Source organism: Mirounga angustirostris, unplaced genomic scaffold (assembly GCF_029215605.1).
Source record: "Mirounga angustirostris isolate CCGP_5_RB_7025 unplaced genomic scaffold, mMirAng1.0.hap1 SCAF_4, whole genome shotgun sequence".
Taxonomy (NCBI): Eukaryota; Metazoa; Chordata; class Mammalia; order Carnivora; family Phocidae; genus Mirounga; species Mirounga angustirostris.
The window spans coordinates 87,307,774-87,324,318 of record NW_026991712.1 but is presented as its reverse complement, the minus strand read 5'-3'; the positions used below and the strand labels follow the sequence as shown (position 1 = coordinate 87,324,318).

At 41.6% G+C, this 16,545-nt stretch overlaps 1 protein-coding gene across 5 annotated transcripts in view; it reads right to left on the bottom strand.

The window, feature by feature from the left end:
• TUFT1 (tuftelin 1) overlaps nt 1-16,545 on the bottom strand; it is a 45,053-nt gene that overhangs the window by 16,584 nt on the left and 11,924 nt on the right. For 2 of the 5 annotated variants that reach the window (XM_064588535.1, XM_064588532.1), the window contains exons 2-5: nt 6,620-6,694; nt 6,123-6,224; nt 1,611-1,697; nt 971-1,060 (exon numbers count right to left, since the gene is read on the bottom strand). In XM_064588535.1, coding sequence (XP_064444605.1) covers nt 971-1,060; nt 1,611-1,697; nt 6,123-6,224; nt 6,620-6,694 — 354 coding nt within the window. The remainder of the gene's footprint in view (nt 1-970; nt 1,061-1,610; nt 1,698-6,122; nt 6,225-6,619; nt 6,695-16,545) is intronic. The other 3 variants (XM_064588534.1, XM_064588533.1, XM_064588536.1) reach the window with 3 other exon arrangements.

The window sequence follows — 16,545 nt, the reverse complement described above, 5'->3', positions numbered from 1 at the left end:
GCTACTGGAGGAAGACTACCCCCTCCCGAACCAAATGCAAATGAAGGAGCTATAACTCAGCCTCTAAAGGAGGATGAAGGTGAAATGGAAGAGACAGGTCTCTTCTCCTGAGGTCAGTTCTAGCCTCCAATTTTTTTTTATTTTTTATTTTTTAGATTTTATTTAGTTCGACAGAGAGAGACACAGCGAGAGAGGGAACACAAGCAGGGGGAGTGGAAGAGGGAGAAGCAGGCCCCCCGCGGAGCAGGGAGCCCGATGCGGGGCTCGATCCCAGGACCCTGGGATCATGACCTGAGCTGAAGGCAGACGCCTAACAACTGAGCCACCCAGGCACCCCTAGCCTCCAATTTTAGAAAAGCTGAATAGCAAGATCCCAGGGTTATCCATCCATCTCAAGAAGACCTCGCCTCTAGGTTCAATATGACATTTACTGATGATCTTCTGCATCCTTGACCCTGTGCTGAGTGTGGGGATACAGAGCTGGGGTGGGGGTGAACCCTAACCTCGAGGAGCTTCTTGTGCCAGGGCAGAGACCGCTACATACACAAATAACAGACAAGGACCAAGACCTCCAATTCACACCACAGTGTCACCCCAATTTAGTATGATGGACTTATGAGAAGTTTGCATTTATAGGTAATTGTCTGCTTTATAAGACACTGTGTTGCAAAAAGACTGATCACAGAATCCTCACAGAAAAGAGGTTTTGCCAATAACTTCATGTAGTTTTATTTACATGAATCCCATTTTTACACAGTGTTTTCGGAACAGGTATACTTCTCTATAGGCTGATATGTGTAAACGCAAGTGCCCACCTGCTGGAGAGCACTACTAAAGTCGTGAGCACTCTGAGAAGCCAATATTGCCTGTATTTGCGCCATTCCCGGAGAATCGCAATGCCGAATCTCCCACCGCGTGATGCAAACGGGACTACCCGGCACAACCTCTTCCATTGACCATTTCCCATTACCTGTATCTCCTGTCCATGGAGACAATCTCCTGGATCTCTGTCAAGCTTGCTACTTATGTCCTCCCGGAGCTTCTGCAGGCAGTTCCGGGCCTGGGAGGGGAGGGCAAGAAGCCTTAGCTTTGGGAAAAAGGCAAGAGAGCATACCACCTCACCCAGCTTTGTGCCCATCCCCAACCCATACTCCTAGGAGCCAGGTACTGTCCTTAGCACTGGCTGGGGGAAGGAGGGACCCCAGGCAAGTCCCTCCTACACAAACAGGAAACCCTGCCCTGCCGGAGCTAATATTCTTGTTGCAGAAACACACAACGCAAAAGGCAAACATGTGGAACATGTATTATGTTATTACATGACGACGAGTGCCAAGAAGCCAACAGGAGCCGGGGGAGGGTCAGGAAAAGCTGGGGAAAAGAGACTGGCAGTTTTAGAGACAATGGCCAGGGTACAGTGCTGGGCCCATGGTAATCAATAAATATGTGTTGATGAATGGATCGGCTGATTATTGGAAGGGTCGGAAATGATACTTGACTCAAGGGGCCTGGTGGCACTTTGGGTATAAAGGGAGCAGATGGGAGAGAACCAGACCCTACAAAAGAAGGGAGCCAAAAAAATGGGAAGTTCCCTCAGAGGGAGGGGTGCCCACCTCCTGGATGTACTGCACCTCACTCTTCAGCTGCTTGATATTCTTCTCATGGATCATCTTATCTCCAGACCTCCCCTTCAAGTATACCTGCAATCAGGAAAATGGTACTGTTCAGTTACGGAACCTCCTGATCAGTTAATGCCCCCCAGGCAGGCTCATACACTGCTGCTGGGAGGGCCAATTGTTACCGCCTTTCTGGGAGCCAATTCGACGATTCAAATCAGAAGGCTTAGAACTATACTTACTCCTTGACCTATCAAATCTACTTCTGGAAATTTATCCTAAGGAAGTAAATTTAGCCAAACTGGCATAAACGCTCACATATATATGTAAATTTATGCAAAGGAAGTTGTAAAAAGGGATTTACACATTTTTCTCTATACATGCTTCAATCTTTTACAATTAAGAAAATATTTATTACCTGTATTATAGAACACATACACAATTTAGTAACATATGTTCAACAAAATATTGTTTATGAATGCAAAACTGGAAATAGGCATAATGTCCCACAATGGGGGATTACTTATATCGTGGTGTGTCTGTAATAGCAAACTATGCAGCCATCAGAATACCAGACATTTACATTTATGGACACAGAAGATGTTATAAACCAACATTAAAGCATTAAAGTGTGTGGGGGGGCAAGCAAATTGTAGAACAGAATATATATAATACAATCTAACTTTTGAAAAAATACACATATATAGGAAAATGTCTGAGAGGATACACAATAAAGTAGTAACAACAATGATTACATCAATAGAATTATGGGGTAGTTTTGCTTTCTTTAAGGGCCATGGAATGACTTTAAATAAGAAAAAGAAATTAATTAAAGGCATTAAGATTGAAAAGAAAGAGGAAATACTACCTCCATTTGCAGATGAAGTGATCATTTATATAGAATACCCTAAGGAATCCACTACAAAACTCTTAGAGGCTGTAGCAAGGTTGTAGGATTTAAGATCAATATACAAAAGGGGCGCCTGGGTGGCTCAGTCGTTAAGGTCTGCCTTCGGCTCACGTCATGATCCCGGGGTCCTGGGATCGAGCCCCACATCCGGCTCCCTGTTCAGCAGGAAGCCTGCTTCTCCCTCTCCCACTCCCCCTGCTTGTGTTCCCTCTCTCGCTGTGTCTCTCTCTCTGTCAAATAAATAAATAAAATCTTAAAAAAAAAAAGATCAATATACAAAAAATAACTGTATTTCTATACAGTAGCAAGGAACAATCTGAAATGGAATTTAAAAATAATTCTTTACAATAGCAACAAAAAGAAAAAATACTATGTGGATGGAGCTAGAGTATATTATGCTAAGTGAAATAAGTCGGTCAGAGAAAGACAAATACCATATGATTTCACTCATACATGGAATTTAAGAAACAAAACAGATGAACATACAGGAAGAGAAGGAAAAATAAGATAAAAACAGGGAAACAAACCAAAGAGACTCTTAACTCTAGGAAACAAACTGAGGGCTGCTGGAGTGGGGGATGGGGTAACTGGGTGATGGGCATTAAGGAGGGCAGTTGATGTAATGAGCACTGGGTGTTATATGCAACTGAAGAATCACCAAATCCTACCCCTGAAACTAATAATACACTGTATGTTAACTAAACTGAATTTAAATAAAAATTTTAAAAAGAAAACATACTTAGAAATAAATTTAACAAAGTTCAAGACTTGTATTTTGAAAATTAGAGAATATTGTTCAAAAAAATAAAAGAAGGCCTAAAAAAATGAACAAACATACCATTTTTGTGGATTGGAAAACTTAATATTGTTAAGATGGTAATACTCCCCAAACTGATCTACAGTTTCAATATAATTCCTATCGAAATCCAAGCTGGCTTCTTTGCAGAAACTGACCAACTGATCCTAAAATTCATATGGAAATACAAAGGACTCTGAATAGCTAAAACAATCCTGAAAAATAACAAAATTACAAATATTAATAAATATTAACAAAATTAACAAAGCTACAGTAATCAAGGCAGTGTGGAACTGGCATAAGGAGAAGACCCATAAATCAATGGAATACAACTGAGAGTCCAGAAACAATAATAATACAATAAAAATACACTAAACTGATTTTTGACAGGACGCCAAGACAATTCAATGGGGAAAGAACAGTCTTTCCAACAAATGATGCTGGTTTAAGTGAAAGAAACCAGACACAAAGGCCACATGTTCTAGGATTCCATTTACATGAGATGTCTAGAAGAAGCAAATCCACAGAGACAGAGAATAGATTGGTGATTGCCAGGAGCAGGAAAAGAGTGACTGAAAATGTTCTGGAATTAATAGTGGTGATGATTGCCACAATCTGTAAACATACTAAAAACCTGAATAAATAAATGGATATCCACATGGAAAAGAATGATACTGGACCTCTTCCTTATACCATACACAAAAATTAACCCAAAATGGGTCATAGACCTATTCATAAGAGCTAAAACCATAATTCTTTGAAGAAAACACAGGAATAAATCTTTGTGACCTTGGGTTAGGCAAAACCTTCTTAGATAGGACACCAAAAACACAATAAAAGAAAAAATATATATAAGTTGGATTACATCAAATTAAAAACTTTTGTTTCAAAGGACATCAGTAAGAAAGTGAAAAACAAAACAAAACACAGAGTGAGAAAATTTTTTTCTTAATATTTCCAAGTCAGGGTGGGAGGATGGGTTAGCCTGGTGATGGGTATTAAAGAGGGCACGTTCTGCATGGAGTACTGGGTATTATACACAAACAGTGAATCATGGAACACTACATCAAAAACTAATGATGTAATGTATGGTGATGAACATAAAATAATAAAATTTTTTTTAAAAGTTACAAAAAAAATTTTTCCAAGTCATATATATCATAAGGGTCTAGTCAGTATCCAGAATATATAAGGAACCCTTACATCTCGAAAATTAAAACACAATTGACTTAACAAAAATGACAATATTTTATTTATAATATTCATATGCCAAACTCTTTTTGGCAAATTTAATTAATTATCATTAAAAGTCTTTTGGACTATTCACTGCTATTTAAAAATTCAAATATAGCGAGGGTAACACCATGGAGAAAGTGCGGCCACATTCATTACTTGTACCTACACATAAACTCTTTAAACACAACTGAATTTTTAAATGGGCAAAGGATTTGAATAAATATTTCTCCAAAGAAGATACACAAATAGGCAATAAGCATATGAAAGCATATCATCAGGGAAATGCAAATGAAAACCACAAGATATGGCTTCATATGCAATAGGAAGGCTATAATCAAAAAGACAGATAATAACAAGTGTTGGTAAGGATATAAAGAAACTGGAACCCTCCTACACTGCTGGTGAGAATATAAAGTAGAACAAATGTTTTGAGAAAAACTCTGGTAGTTCCTCAAAAGATTAAATATAGAGTTACCAAATGACCTAGCAATTCCACTCCTAGGTAGATACAAAGAAAACTGAAAACATATGTTCACACAAAAACCTGCACTTGAATATTCATAGTAGCATAATAGCCAGACAGTGGAAATAACCCAAATGTTCATCAACGGATGAGTGGGTAACAGAATGTCATATATCCATTCAAGGGAATGTTATTTAACCATTAAAAGGATTAAGTACTGATATACGTTACAACATGGTTGGATCTTGAAACTATTATGCTAAGTGAAAGAAGCCAGACACAAAGTCCACATGTTCTAGGATTCCATTTACGTGAGATGTCTAGAAGAAGCAAACCCACAGAGACAGAGAATAGATTGGTGATTGCCAGGAGCAGGAAAAGAGTAACTGAAAATATTCTGGAATTAATAGTGGTGATGATTGCCACAATCTGTGAACATACTCAAAACCTGAATTGTACACTTTAACTGAATCGACTGTATGGTATGTGAATTATGTCTCAAAGAGCTGTTTTTAAAAAAGAATTAACAGGGGCGCCTGGGTGGCTCAGTTGGTTAAGCGACTGCCTTCGGCTCAGGTCATGATCCTGGAGTCCCGGGATCGAGTCCTGCATCGGACTCCCTGCTGAGCAGGGAGTCTGCTTCTCCCTCTGATCCTCCCCCCTCTCATGCTCTCTCTCTCTGTCTCATTCTCTCTCTCAAATAAATAAATAAAATCTTTAAAAAATAATAATAATAAATAAATAAAAATTAAAAAGAATTAACAAAAACTGTTCTATTAAAAAAAAATAGTAAGTTCCCTAACCACACCTCCCACCTGTCTCCACAACCTCCAGCAGCTAAATATGGATAGTGGGATAGGCACCTAGAAAGGTCATCCCATCCATCCTCATGCCTACGGCTGAGTTGCACCAAAGTCACTACACACGGACTATGGTCTCCTGGTGTTAATTATCTTTCCAGGAAAATACCCAGGAACTAGCATTGAGTCTCGTTCCTCCTAGTCAAACCACAGTCAAACCCCGTGGCAAAGTCTGCTGCTCCCTCTCACATGCCTGTCAGGAGAAAGAGGGGAGAGAGAAAGAGTGGAGGTGAACAAAGCTCACCTTAATGATCTCCTCATGGCCATCACTGGACTCCACCAGTTCTGAGGCCAGGGAATGACTGGGTGAGCGGCCAGACACCACAGCATAGGTCTTCCTGCCCGCCTGCCAGAGAGGGAGAGAGAGAGAAATGGCTCAGAAATCATGACAAGCCCAGAACTTCTGCCCCTTGACCAATGCAGAAGACCTGCTCCTCAGAAGATGTAAAGGGTTAGTCTGATTGTCCCCGCCAAAAATTCATTTCAGAACCTCTACCAGAAGCCACCCAGCAGCAACACCGGACGGGGGAAATTAGCAGAAATTGCAGTTAGTTTTACTTTTAGTGGGGTCTCCCCATCCCCAAAGCAGCGCACAATGCGGAGGTCAGGTGGTGTGTCTGAAAGGAGGTGATCCTGAGCGGCAGCAGAGATGGTTCCAGGCAGCACTGGCTTGGGAAGGCAGCAGCAAGGAAGGAAAACTGGCTGAGGGGGGAGGTCTCACGCCACCAGAAACCTCGATACCTTCTGGGCTAAGTGTTCAAGTTCATCTCCTGTCAGTTCACTTTGTAGAGCCAGCCTGAGAATGTCCACGCTGCCCTAATAATGACAATGACAGCAACAATAACCCCTTACCTTTACGGTCCACGACTGGGACTTTGCCAGTCCTGTGGAGTGGGCCTTATTATCACCACTTAACAGACAGCAAAGTTGAGGTCTGGAGAGGTGACGTTAGCCCGCCTAAGATGAGTCACTCCTGGGTGGCAGGATGTCTCTGGGGCCTCTGACAGTGCTCTGTATACCACACCAGAGACTACACAGCATGCTGCTCCATGAAGCTCCAGAGGGGCTAGCTACCCTGGTCCTCGGATTACAGCACATTGCACGCATTCCCGTTTCCCCAGCCTTGAAGAAGGCATCCCCAATCCAGGGTTCCTGCACCTGACAGCCAACCAGGAAGCTACAGACGCACTTTCCAAGACTAGGATAGCCTCCTTCTTGAACCAAACTATAGGGCAGTAGTTGAATCCAAACCACCCCTTTTTTTTTAAGATTTACTTATTTAGGGGCACCTGGGTGGCTCAGTCGTTAAGCATCTGCCTTCGGCTCAGGTCATGATCCCAGGGTCCTGGGATCGAGCCCTTCATTGGGCTCCCCGCTCAGCGGGAGGCCTGCTTCTCCCTCTCCCACTCCTCTGCTTGTGTTCCCTCTCTCGCTGTCTCTCTCTGTCAAATAAATAAAATCTTAAAAAAAAAAAAAAAAGATTTACTTATTTATTTGAGAGAGAGAGTTGAGGGGGAGAGAGACACAGGAACTTAAGCAAACTCAGCACTAAGCACGGAGGCCAGTGCTGGGCTCAATCTCACCACCTGATCACCTGATCATAACCTGAGCCAAAACCAAGAGTCAGAAGCTTAACTGACTGCGCCACCCAGGCGCCCCCAAGCCCCTATTTTTATAAGGCATACAGAAATTATCCAAATGAAAGCAGGCAAGACAATAGGTATCTATCTACAGATGAGTCTAATTTCAAAGGAAGAAGCAGGTTTTCTTTCCTAACTCAAAGGAGGTTTAAAAAACAAACTGTGGGGGTGCCTGGGCGGCTCAGTCGTTAAGTGTCTGCCTTTGGCTCAGGTCATGATCCCAGGGTCCCGGGATCGAGTCCCACATCTGGCTCCCTGCTGGGTTAGCCTGCTTCTCCCTCTCCCTCTGCCTGCCTCTCTGCCTACTTATGCTCTCTCTCTGTCAAATAAATATATAAAATCTTTTTTAAAAAAATAAAAAATAAAAAACAAAATGTGGGGCAAATAGAACACATTAAGAGGGAAATCATACGGGGCGCCTGGGTGGCTCAGTCGTTGAGCGTCTGCCTTCGGCTCAGGTCATGATCCCAGGATCCTGGGATCGAGCCCCGCATCGGGCTCCCCACTCAGCGGGAGGCCTGCTTCTCCCTCTCCCACTCCCCCCTGCTTGTGTTCCCTCTCTCGCTGTCAATCTCTCTGTCAAATAAATAAATAAATAAAATCTTAAAAAAAAAAAAGAGGGAAATCATATGGTAAATGGAAAAATTAGGTGCTGAAGATCTGGGGAGATAACAACATTGAGAGAGGGTCACCAAGGCAGAGAGGACCCAACTCTGCCATAACCTGTGTTATGTGTAGAGCTGGATGAGAGATTTAGCCACCACACTGGGCCTCTGGCTGGCACCAGAAAAACAAGGAGTTGGACTAAGTATCTCTAAGGTTCCTTCCAGCTTTAATACAATGAGAGCATGAAAAGGGAGTATATGCTTCCCCCAGGCAATGATGGGAAGATGGGGGCTGAGCTACCCAAGGATAAAAGGGATCTTGAGATCCAGGAGTATAAATGCCATCTTACCCTTAACAGGTTTTAAGGAACCCTCCTAACATTCCAAATGTCTGGTGGAAGGAAAGGAGGAAGAAAGAATGTGCCTAACTGAGGGAGCTGGGAGAAGCTTCTCTGGACAGGGAATAGTCCTTCCTATTCAAGGAAGAAAACTTGGGACAGAAGAAATCAGTCTCTGTGGTCAGATACTTAACTCTCAGTGTTCTCCTTATAAAATGGCAACACTACCCTCTAACACTACTAGGGTTTTTTTGTTGAAAATTAACTGAAAGTGTATGGAGGTTGTTCTCTGCCACATAAGAGAGAGGTACTCAAATATTAGCCTCCTCCTACTTCTTGAAATGAACCCAAATTTGGGACAGATGGAAGACACTCCCACATGGCCCTTCAACCTTCCCAATCCTAGCAATGTAGCTGCTTTTACAAAAATACTTAATTCCTACCAAATACAAGTTAGGTCCTTAGTGGGGGCATTTCAGGCCCTCCGGAGCCTAGGTCAACTCACTTCTTCTGTTACTGCTTCTCAAAGCCCCTGGCCCAGTACATCTCCCCTCAGTGACTTGGCTTTCACCATTTGTCTTAAATGTCCTTTCTTCCCATTTTCACATGGGGCATCTACCAGGCCCTCCAGAATTCACACTGAAATCCACATCTTGCATGACTCTTCCCTACATCCAGTGGGAACACCCTCCCAGCTCCCTCAGCATCACAGGGCCTCCCGTGGCACCTGCCTCTCAGTTATTTATGTTCCATGAGGAATTGCCCCTTCTGTTAACTCCTTGTGGGCTGCTGTCTGCCACAGTCCTTTACACAGGTAAGTATTTTCTGAATGTATATGAGTGCTCCATGACATCTAGGTCAAGAGAACATTACACAAGAAAGAAGAGGAAATGATTTCAAAATAGCCAGAGTGGCTGCCAACTCTTTTTTCCCCAGGACACAGACAGGCACTTAGGTTAAAACATCTCTCCATACCGGGAGGCAGCTGGGGAAAGCTGGGGCATCCCTCAGCCAAAATAAAGGGGTTATTATAAGCTAATGAAGATCATCAAGTCTGGTTTATTGTATGAACCCAGGCATTCTAACTGAAAGAGCACAGACAACTAGGCTAGATGGAAGCCTTTGAGAAGTCATCTCACCCATTCATGTTATCAGAATTCCAGGTGGACAGGAGAAAGTAGGCAACTTGCAAAAGTACTCAAAGAAATAATGGCTGAAAACTTTCCAAATTTTGCAAAAGACATAAACCCGCAGATTCAAGGAGCTGAGCAAATCCCAAACACGATGAGCCCCCAAATCATGTCAAGACACATCATAATTAAACTTCTGATAACTAAAGACAAAGAAAAAATCTTTTCAAGTCAGAGAAAAAAATGCCACCTTACTTATAAGGGGAAAACACTCTGAATAAAAAGGAGATTTTTCATCAGAAACCAGGAAGACCAGGAGAAAATGGCACACTATTTTCAAGTACTGAAAAAAACCTCTTAATCAACAATCCTACGACCAAAAAATCTTCTTCAGGAATGAGGGAGAAATCAAGATGTTCTCAGGTAAAGGAAAACTAAGAGAATTTGTTACCAATATAGCTACACTAAAAGAATGGCTGTAGGGGAACCTGGGTGGCTCAGATAGTTAAGTGTCCGACTATTGATTTTGCCTCAGGCCATGATCTCAGGGTCCTGAGATCAAGTCCTACATTGGGCTCTGTGCTCAGCGTGAAGTCTGCTTGTCCCTCTCCTTCTGCTCCTCCCCCCACTCTTGCACTCTCTCTCTGGAATAAATAATAAAATCTTTTTTATTTTTATTTTTTATTTTTTAAAGATTTTATTTAGGGGCACCTGGGTGGCTCAGTTGGTTAAGCGACTGCCTTCGGCTCAGGTCATGATCCTGGAGTCCCTGGATCGAGTCCCGCATCGGGCTCCCCGTTCAGCAGGGAGTCTGCTTCTCCCTCTGACCCTCCCCCCTCTCATGTTCTCTCTATCTCATTCTCTCTCTCAAATAAATAAATAAAATCTTTGAAAAAAAAAAAAGATTTTGGGCGCCTGGGTGGCTCAGTCGGTTAAGCGACTGCCTTCGGCTCAGGTCATGATCCTGGAGTCCCAGGATCGAGTCCCGCATCGGGCTCCCTGCTCAGCGGGGGGTCTGCTTCTCCCTCTCCCTCTGCCTGTTGCTTGTGTTCCCTCTCTCGCTGTGTCTCTCTCTGTCAAAAAAATAAATAAAATCTTAAAAAAAAAAAATGTTAGTGTATTCCTTATAATCTTTCTACGCTTATTTTTTAAAAACATCGTACTGTACAAAGTTATATACTTGCTTTTTCCCTTTAATATTACATTGTTAATTTCCATCATACTCAACATTCTTCAAAACTGGCTCTTAATGGCCACTAGTATGCCACTGAATAGATTAAACTAAATAAACTTAGGTATTCAAACTAAGCCCCCTCCCTTGCCCCCACTTTTGTAGATTACTGTCAAATTCTTTTTTTTTTTTTTTTAAGATTTTATTTATTTATTTGACAGAGAGAGAGAGGCAGGGAGAGAAGGAACACAAGCAGGGGGAGTGGGAGAGGGAGAAGCAGGCTTCCGGCAGAGCAGGGAGCCTGATGCGGGACTCGATCCCAGAATCCTGGGATCATGACCTGAGCCGAAGGCAGACGCTTAACGACTGAGCCACCCAGGCACCCCTCTTTTTATTTCTTATATATTTATTTTTTTATTTCGGAAAATATATTTTCTTTTGACAGTTAGAATGAGATGATACACAACAGTACCTAGATTACCACCAAATTTATTGCCTGGTCTGTTACCCCTCAAGCCCAAATGACTTTTTCTCTTCTTTGCAGAAAAAGAATCACATTTGGAACAGTTGGACCTGTGCTCAAACACTGATTCTGGCTTTCATTTGTTGTGTGTATTGATTTATTCTCCCTCAGCCTTAGCGTATTAGTTGGTAAGATGGACAGTATGATGCTTAAGTGAAAATATAGTGACTAAAACACATAAACAAAAGTTCCAGTTCCTCAAAATTTGATGTACTGCTCCTCTTCAAAATATTTGCCATAGCATATGCTTATCGCTAAAGTAAGAGAGTCTTGTTGGAAAAAGATGTATATTTACTTCTACCTCACACCATATACAAATATCAATTTCAAGTGGATTGCATATTTATTTATTTATTTATTTTAAATATTTTATTTATTTATTTGTCAGACAGAGAGTGAGCACAAGCAGGGGGAATGGCAGGCAGGAGCCTGATGTGGGACTCGATCCTAGCACCCTGGGATCACGACCTGAGCTGAAGGCAGAAGCTTAACTGACTGAGCCACCCAGGTGTCCCTGTATTGCAGATTTAAATGTAAAAAGCAAAAAATATCTTCCCCATAAAAAATTTGATAAATTGGACTATATTAAAGTTTTGAACTTTTGTTCATCAAAAGAGAGTGCATGACAATCCACAGAGCATAAGGTATTCACTCTATATATCTGGCAAAGAATATTCAGAATATATTAAGAATTCCTATAAAACAAAAAGACTAAATATAACATGGTCTCCTGGACTGGATCCTGGATCAGAAAAAGTACATTAGTGGAAAAACTAGCAAAATCCAAATAAAACCTATACTTTAGTTAATAGTCTTGTATCAACATTAATTTTCTTAGTTATGACAAAGGTACCATGGTTATATAAGATGTTAACATTGGGGGAAACTGAGCAAAGAGTATATTGAGAATTCTCTGTAAAATCTTTGCAACTTTCCTATAAACTTAACTTAGTATTATTCCAAAATAAAAAGTTTACTTAAAGAAAGAGAGAGAGAGAAAGGGCAAGGAGGGAAAGAAAGGGAGAGAAAGCAGGTGCCCAACAGAAAAATGGACAAAAGACTTCAAAAGACACATCACATAAGAAGATATCGAAATGGTCAATAAACATCTGAAAAGGGTTCAGTCTCATTAGTCATTGTCACCAAAGAGCTAGACAATAACCACAAGGCAATACTACAAAATACCCATCAGAAAGACTACAAATGAGAGCAAAAAACCATTGTTGGGGGCTATGGAACAATTAGAACTCTCCTACACTGATGGTGGGATTGCTTGTTACCATAATTTCCTTGGAAACATCTACCAAAGATGAACATTTGCAAATCCTGTAGCACAGCAATTCTACTCCCAGTTATCTACCCAAGGGATGGGGTGGCTGGGTGATAGACATTGGGGAGGGTATGTGCTATGGTGAGTGCTGTGAATTGTGCAAGACTGTTGAATCACAGATCTGTACGTCTGAAACAAATAATGCAATATATGTTAAGAAAAAAAAAAAAGAAGAAGATAGCAGGAGGGGAAGAATAAAGGGGGGGAATCGGAGGGGGAGACGAACCATGAGAGACGATGGACTCTGAAAAACAAACTGAGGGTTCTAGAGGGGATGGGGGTGGGAGGATGGGTTAGCCTGGTGATGGGTATTAAAGAGGGCACGTTCTGCATGGAGCACTGGGTGTTATATGCAAACAATGAATCATGCAACACTACATCAAAAACTAATGATGTAATGTGTGGTCATTAACATAACAATAAAAAAATTTTTAAAAAAGAAATGTATACCTATGTTCCCCCTAAAAACAAAAAAATTCTACTCATAAAAAAATGATACTAGAATGTTCACAGTAGCATTTCTCATAATAGCCCAAAATTAGAATTTATCCAAATGTTCAAGAAGAAAATGGATAGAGGCACCTGGATGGCTAAGTTGGTAGAGCATGCAACTCAATCTCAGGGTTGAAAGTTTGACCCCAGGATGGGTATAGAGATTACTTACTTACTTACATACAACCAAAATTTTTTTTTAAGGATTTTATTTATTTGAGAGAGAGAGAACTGTGGTAGGGAGGGGCAGGGCGGGGGGAGAAAGAGAGAGAGAGAGAGAGAAGCAGACTCCCTGCTGGGCAGGAAGCCCAATGCCAGGCTCGATCCCAGGACCCAGAGATCATGACCTGAGCTGAAGGCAGATGCTTAACCAACTGAGCCACCCAGGCGCCTCTTTATTTTCTTTTTTTAAAGATCTTATTTTTTTAAGACTTCTTTATTTTTAAAAATAAGAGAGAGAGTACATGGGGGAGGGGCAAAGAGAAAGAGTCTTAAGCAGACTGCACTGAGCACAGAGCCCAACATGGGGCTTCTCACAACCCTGAGATCACGACCTGAGTGAAAACCAAGAGTCGGCCTCGTAACCTACTGCACCACCCAGGCATCCCTAAAGATTTTATTTTATTTTTTAAAGATTTTATTTATTTATTTTAGAGAGAGAGAGACAGCATAAGCAAGAGGGGGAGAGGGAGAGAGAGAATCTCAAGCAAACTCCACACTGAGCATGGAGTCCAACACAGAGCTCAATCCCAGGACCCTGGGATCATGACCTGAGCTGAAACCAAGAGTCAGACACTTAACTGACTCTGCCACCCAGGGGCCCCTAAAGATTTTATTTTTAAGTAATCTCAACACCCACAACCCCGAGATCAAGAGTTGCATGCTCTTCTGACTAAGCCAGGTGCCCCTAAAACCAACCCCTTTTTTTTAAGATTTTTATTTATTTATTTGACAGAGAGAGACACAGCGAGAGAGGGAACACAAGCAGGGGGAGTGGGAGAGGGAGAAGCAGGCTTCCTGCTGAGCAGGGAGCCCGATGCGGGGCTCGATCCCAGGACTCTGGGATCATGACCTGAGCCGAAGGCAGACGCTTAACAACTGAGCCACCCAGCACCCCTAAGACCCCATTTTTTAAAAAATATTTTATTTATTTATTTGTCAGAGAGAGAGCACAAGCAGGGGGAGCACCAGGTAGAGGGAGAAGCAGGCTCCCTGCTGAGCAGGGAGCCCGATGCAGAACTCGATCCCAGGACCCTGGGATCATGACCTGAGCCAAAGGCAGATACTTAACCAACTGAGCCACCCAGGGGTCCCAAACCATATTCTTTTAAAAGATGTATTTGTTTATTTTAGAGAGAGAGTGAGCGAGCAAGCACGCGTTGAGGGAACAGGCAGAGGGAGAGGGAGAGAGAATCTTAAGCAGACTCTGTGCTGAGCACAGAGTCGGGCACAGGGCTTGATCTCATGACCTGAGCTGAAACCAAGAGTCATACGCTTAACCAACTGCACCACCCAGGCACCCCCTAAAACCACATTAAAAAAAAAAAAAGAGTAGAATGGATAAATTAAAATTGTGATATAGTCATACCATGGAACAGTGTACAGCCATGAAAAAGAATGAACTACTGAGCAACGTGGATAAACTTCACAGAAATGTTAAGCAAAAGAATTCTGACACAAAGGTATACTATATGATTCCACTTATACACAAAGTATAAAAACAAGCAAAACTAATATATACTTTAGAAGTCACGATAGTGGTTACCCCTGGAGGACAGGGGTAGGTACTGACTAGAAGGGGATAATGACTAGAAGCAGGGGCTTCTGTGGGGCTAATGATTTGTTTCTTGCTCTAGATGCTGGGTTGAGAAATATTTCCAGTTTGTGACATTACTTGACTGTACATTTATGATACATGCACTTTTCTGTATGTATGTCATTGTTAAATAAAATCTTCTAAAAAAATTAAAATTCCTCATGGCACTAAAGTTCCCTCAGTACTAGGCTTATCATTGTCTATACCACATAATGTCTTGACTCCTCCCACTACCCTACCTGTACCCTACACTCTACCCCAAACTTTCCTGGTCCAATTGTAGGAAGGCACCCAAATCCAAATCTCTTTCTGTGGATGAGTCCTCTGATGCACTATGTGTTTCACTTCCCCATAAATGCACATGTTGCTTTCTCTTTCTGGGTCCCTTCCCATCCCTTGCCTCTTTGGAGAATTCCCAGCTCAGGCATCCTTTCTCTAAGGGTCTTAGCCCAGCACTCCTGGGTCAGAGCCTGCTCCCTACACCCACCGCATACTACACTATAGCAATGATCCCATTCCTTTATAACTACTTATTCATGCAACTCCTCCAGTAAAATCAGAAGCTTACTTAGCACAGTGTCTGAACTAAGTAGGTTCTCAAAAAATATACACTGCATCAATTCCAGGTGATGAGACCAAGGATTTCCCCAATTCCCTTTCTTACGAGAAACTCAAACTTCTCAGTTTAGAGAAGCAATATGGAATACTGGAAAAGGCAAACACAAAAAGAGGGGAAACAAAAATAATGAGCAAAGGCTAAGAAAGGTAACTCTAAGAAGAAATATAAGTAGCTAATAGACATATGAAAAGATACTCTGCATGGAGACAGATGGTAGCTACACTTGTGAGCACAGCATAACATATAGACTTATTGAATCACTATGCTGTACACTTAAAACTAATGTCACGAGGTGTGTCAATTATATTTCAATTAAAAATAATGATATAATAAAATTAAAAGTTTAATGTATAAATAAATAAATCAGTTGGTAGATAGATGGGACATATGGATTGATAAAGTAGGGGTTTGGTCTGAATACAGGGAGTTGGGTCAGTTAAGTCAAGTCATTCACTATCAAGAGCTCTATTGTCCAATATGGTAGCCATTAGCCACATGTGGCTATCAACCACTTGGGAATGTGGCCAGTCCAAGTAGAGATGTTCTGTACAAAGACATAGTACAAAAAATTGAATAATTTCTTTTTATCCTGATCACTTGGAATGATAACCTTTGCATATATTGGGTTAAATAAAATCTATTATTGGAAAAATTTTTAATGTAAAATTTAAAAATATATGAAAGAGCTCAACCTCACCAGTAATTAGGGAAATGTTAGTTAAAACAATAATGAGTTATCATCTTGGGGAGAATTTCACTAAATTGATAGATTTAAGAAGTGTAGGGGCACCTGGGTGGTGCAGTTGGTTAAACCTCTAACTCTGGGTTTCGGCTCAGGTGATCTCAGGGTCGTGAGATGAAGCCCTGAGTCAGGCTCCGAGCTCAGCCCTTGGAGTCAGCTTGGGAATCTCTCTCCCTCTCCTTCTGCCCCTCCCACTCATGCGCGCTCTCTCTCTCAAATAAATAAATAAATCTTTAAATTAAGAAAAAGAAAATTAAGAAA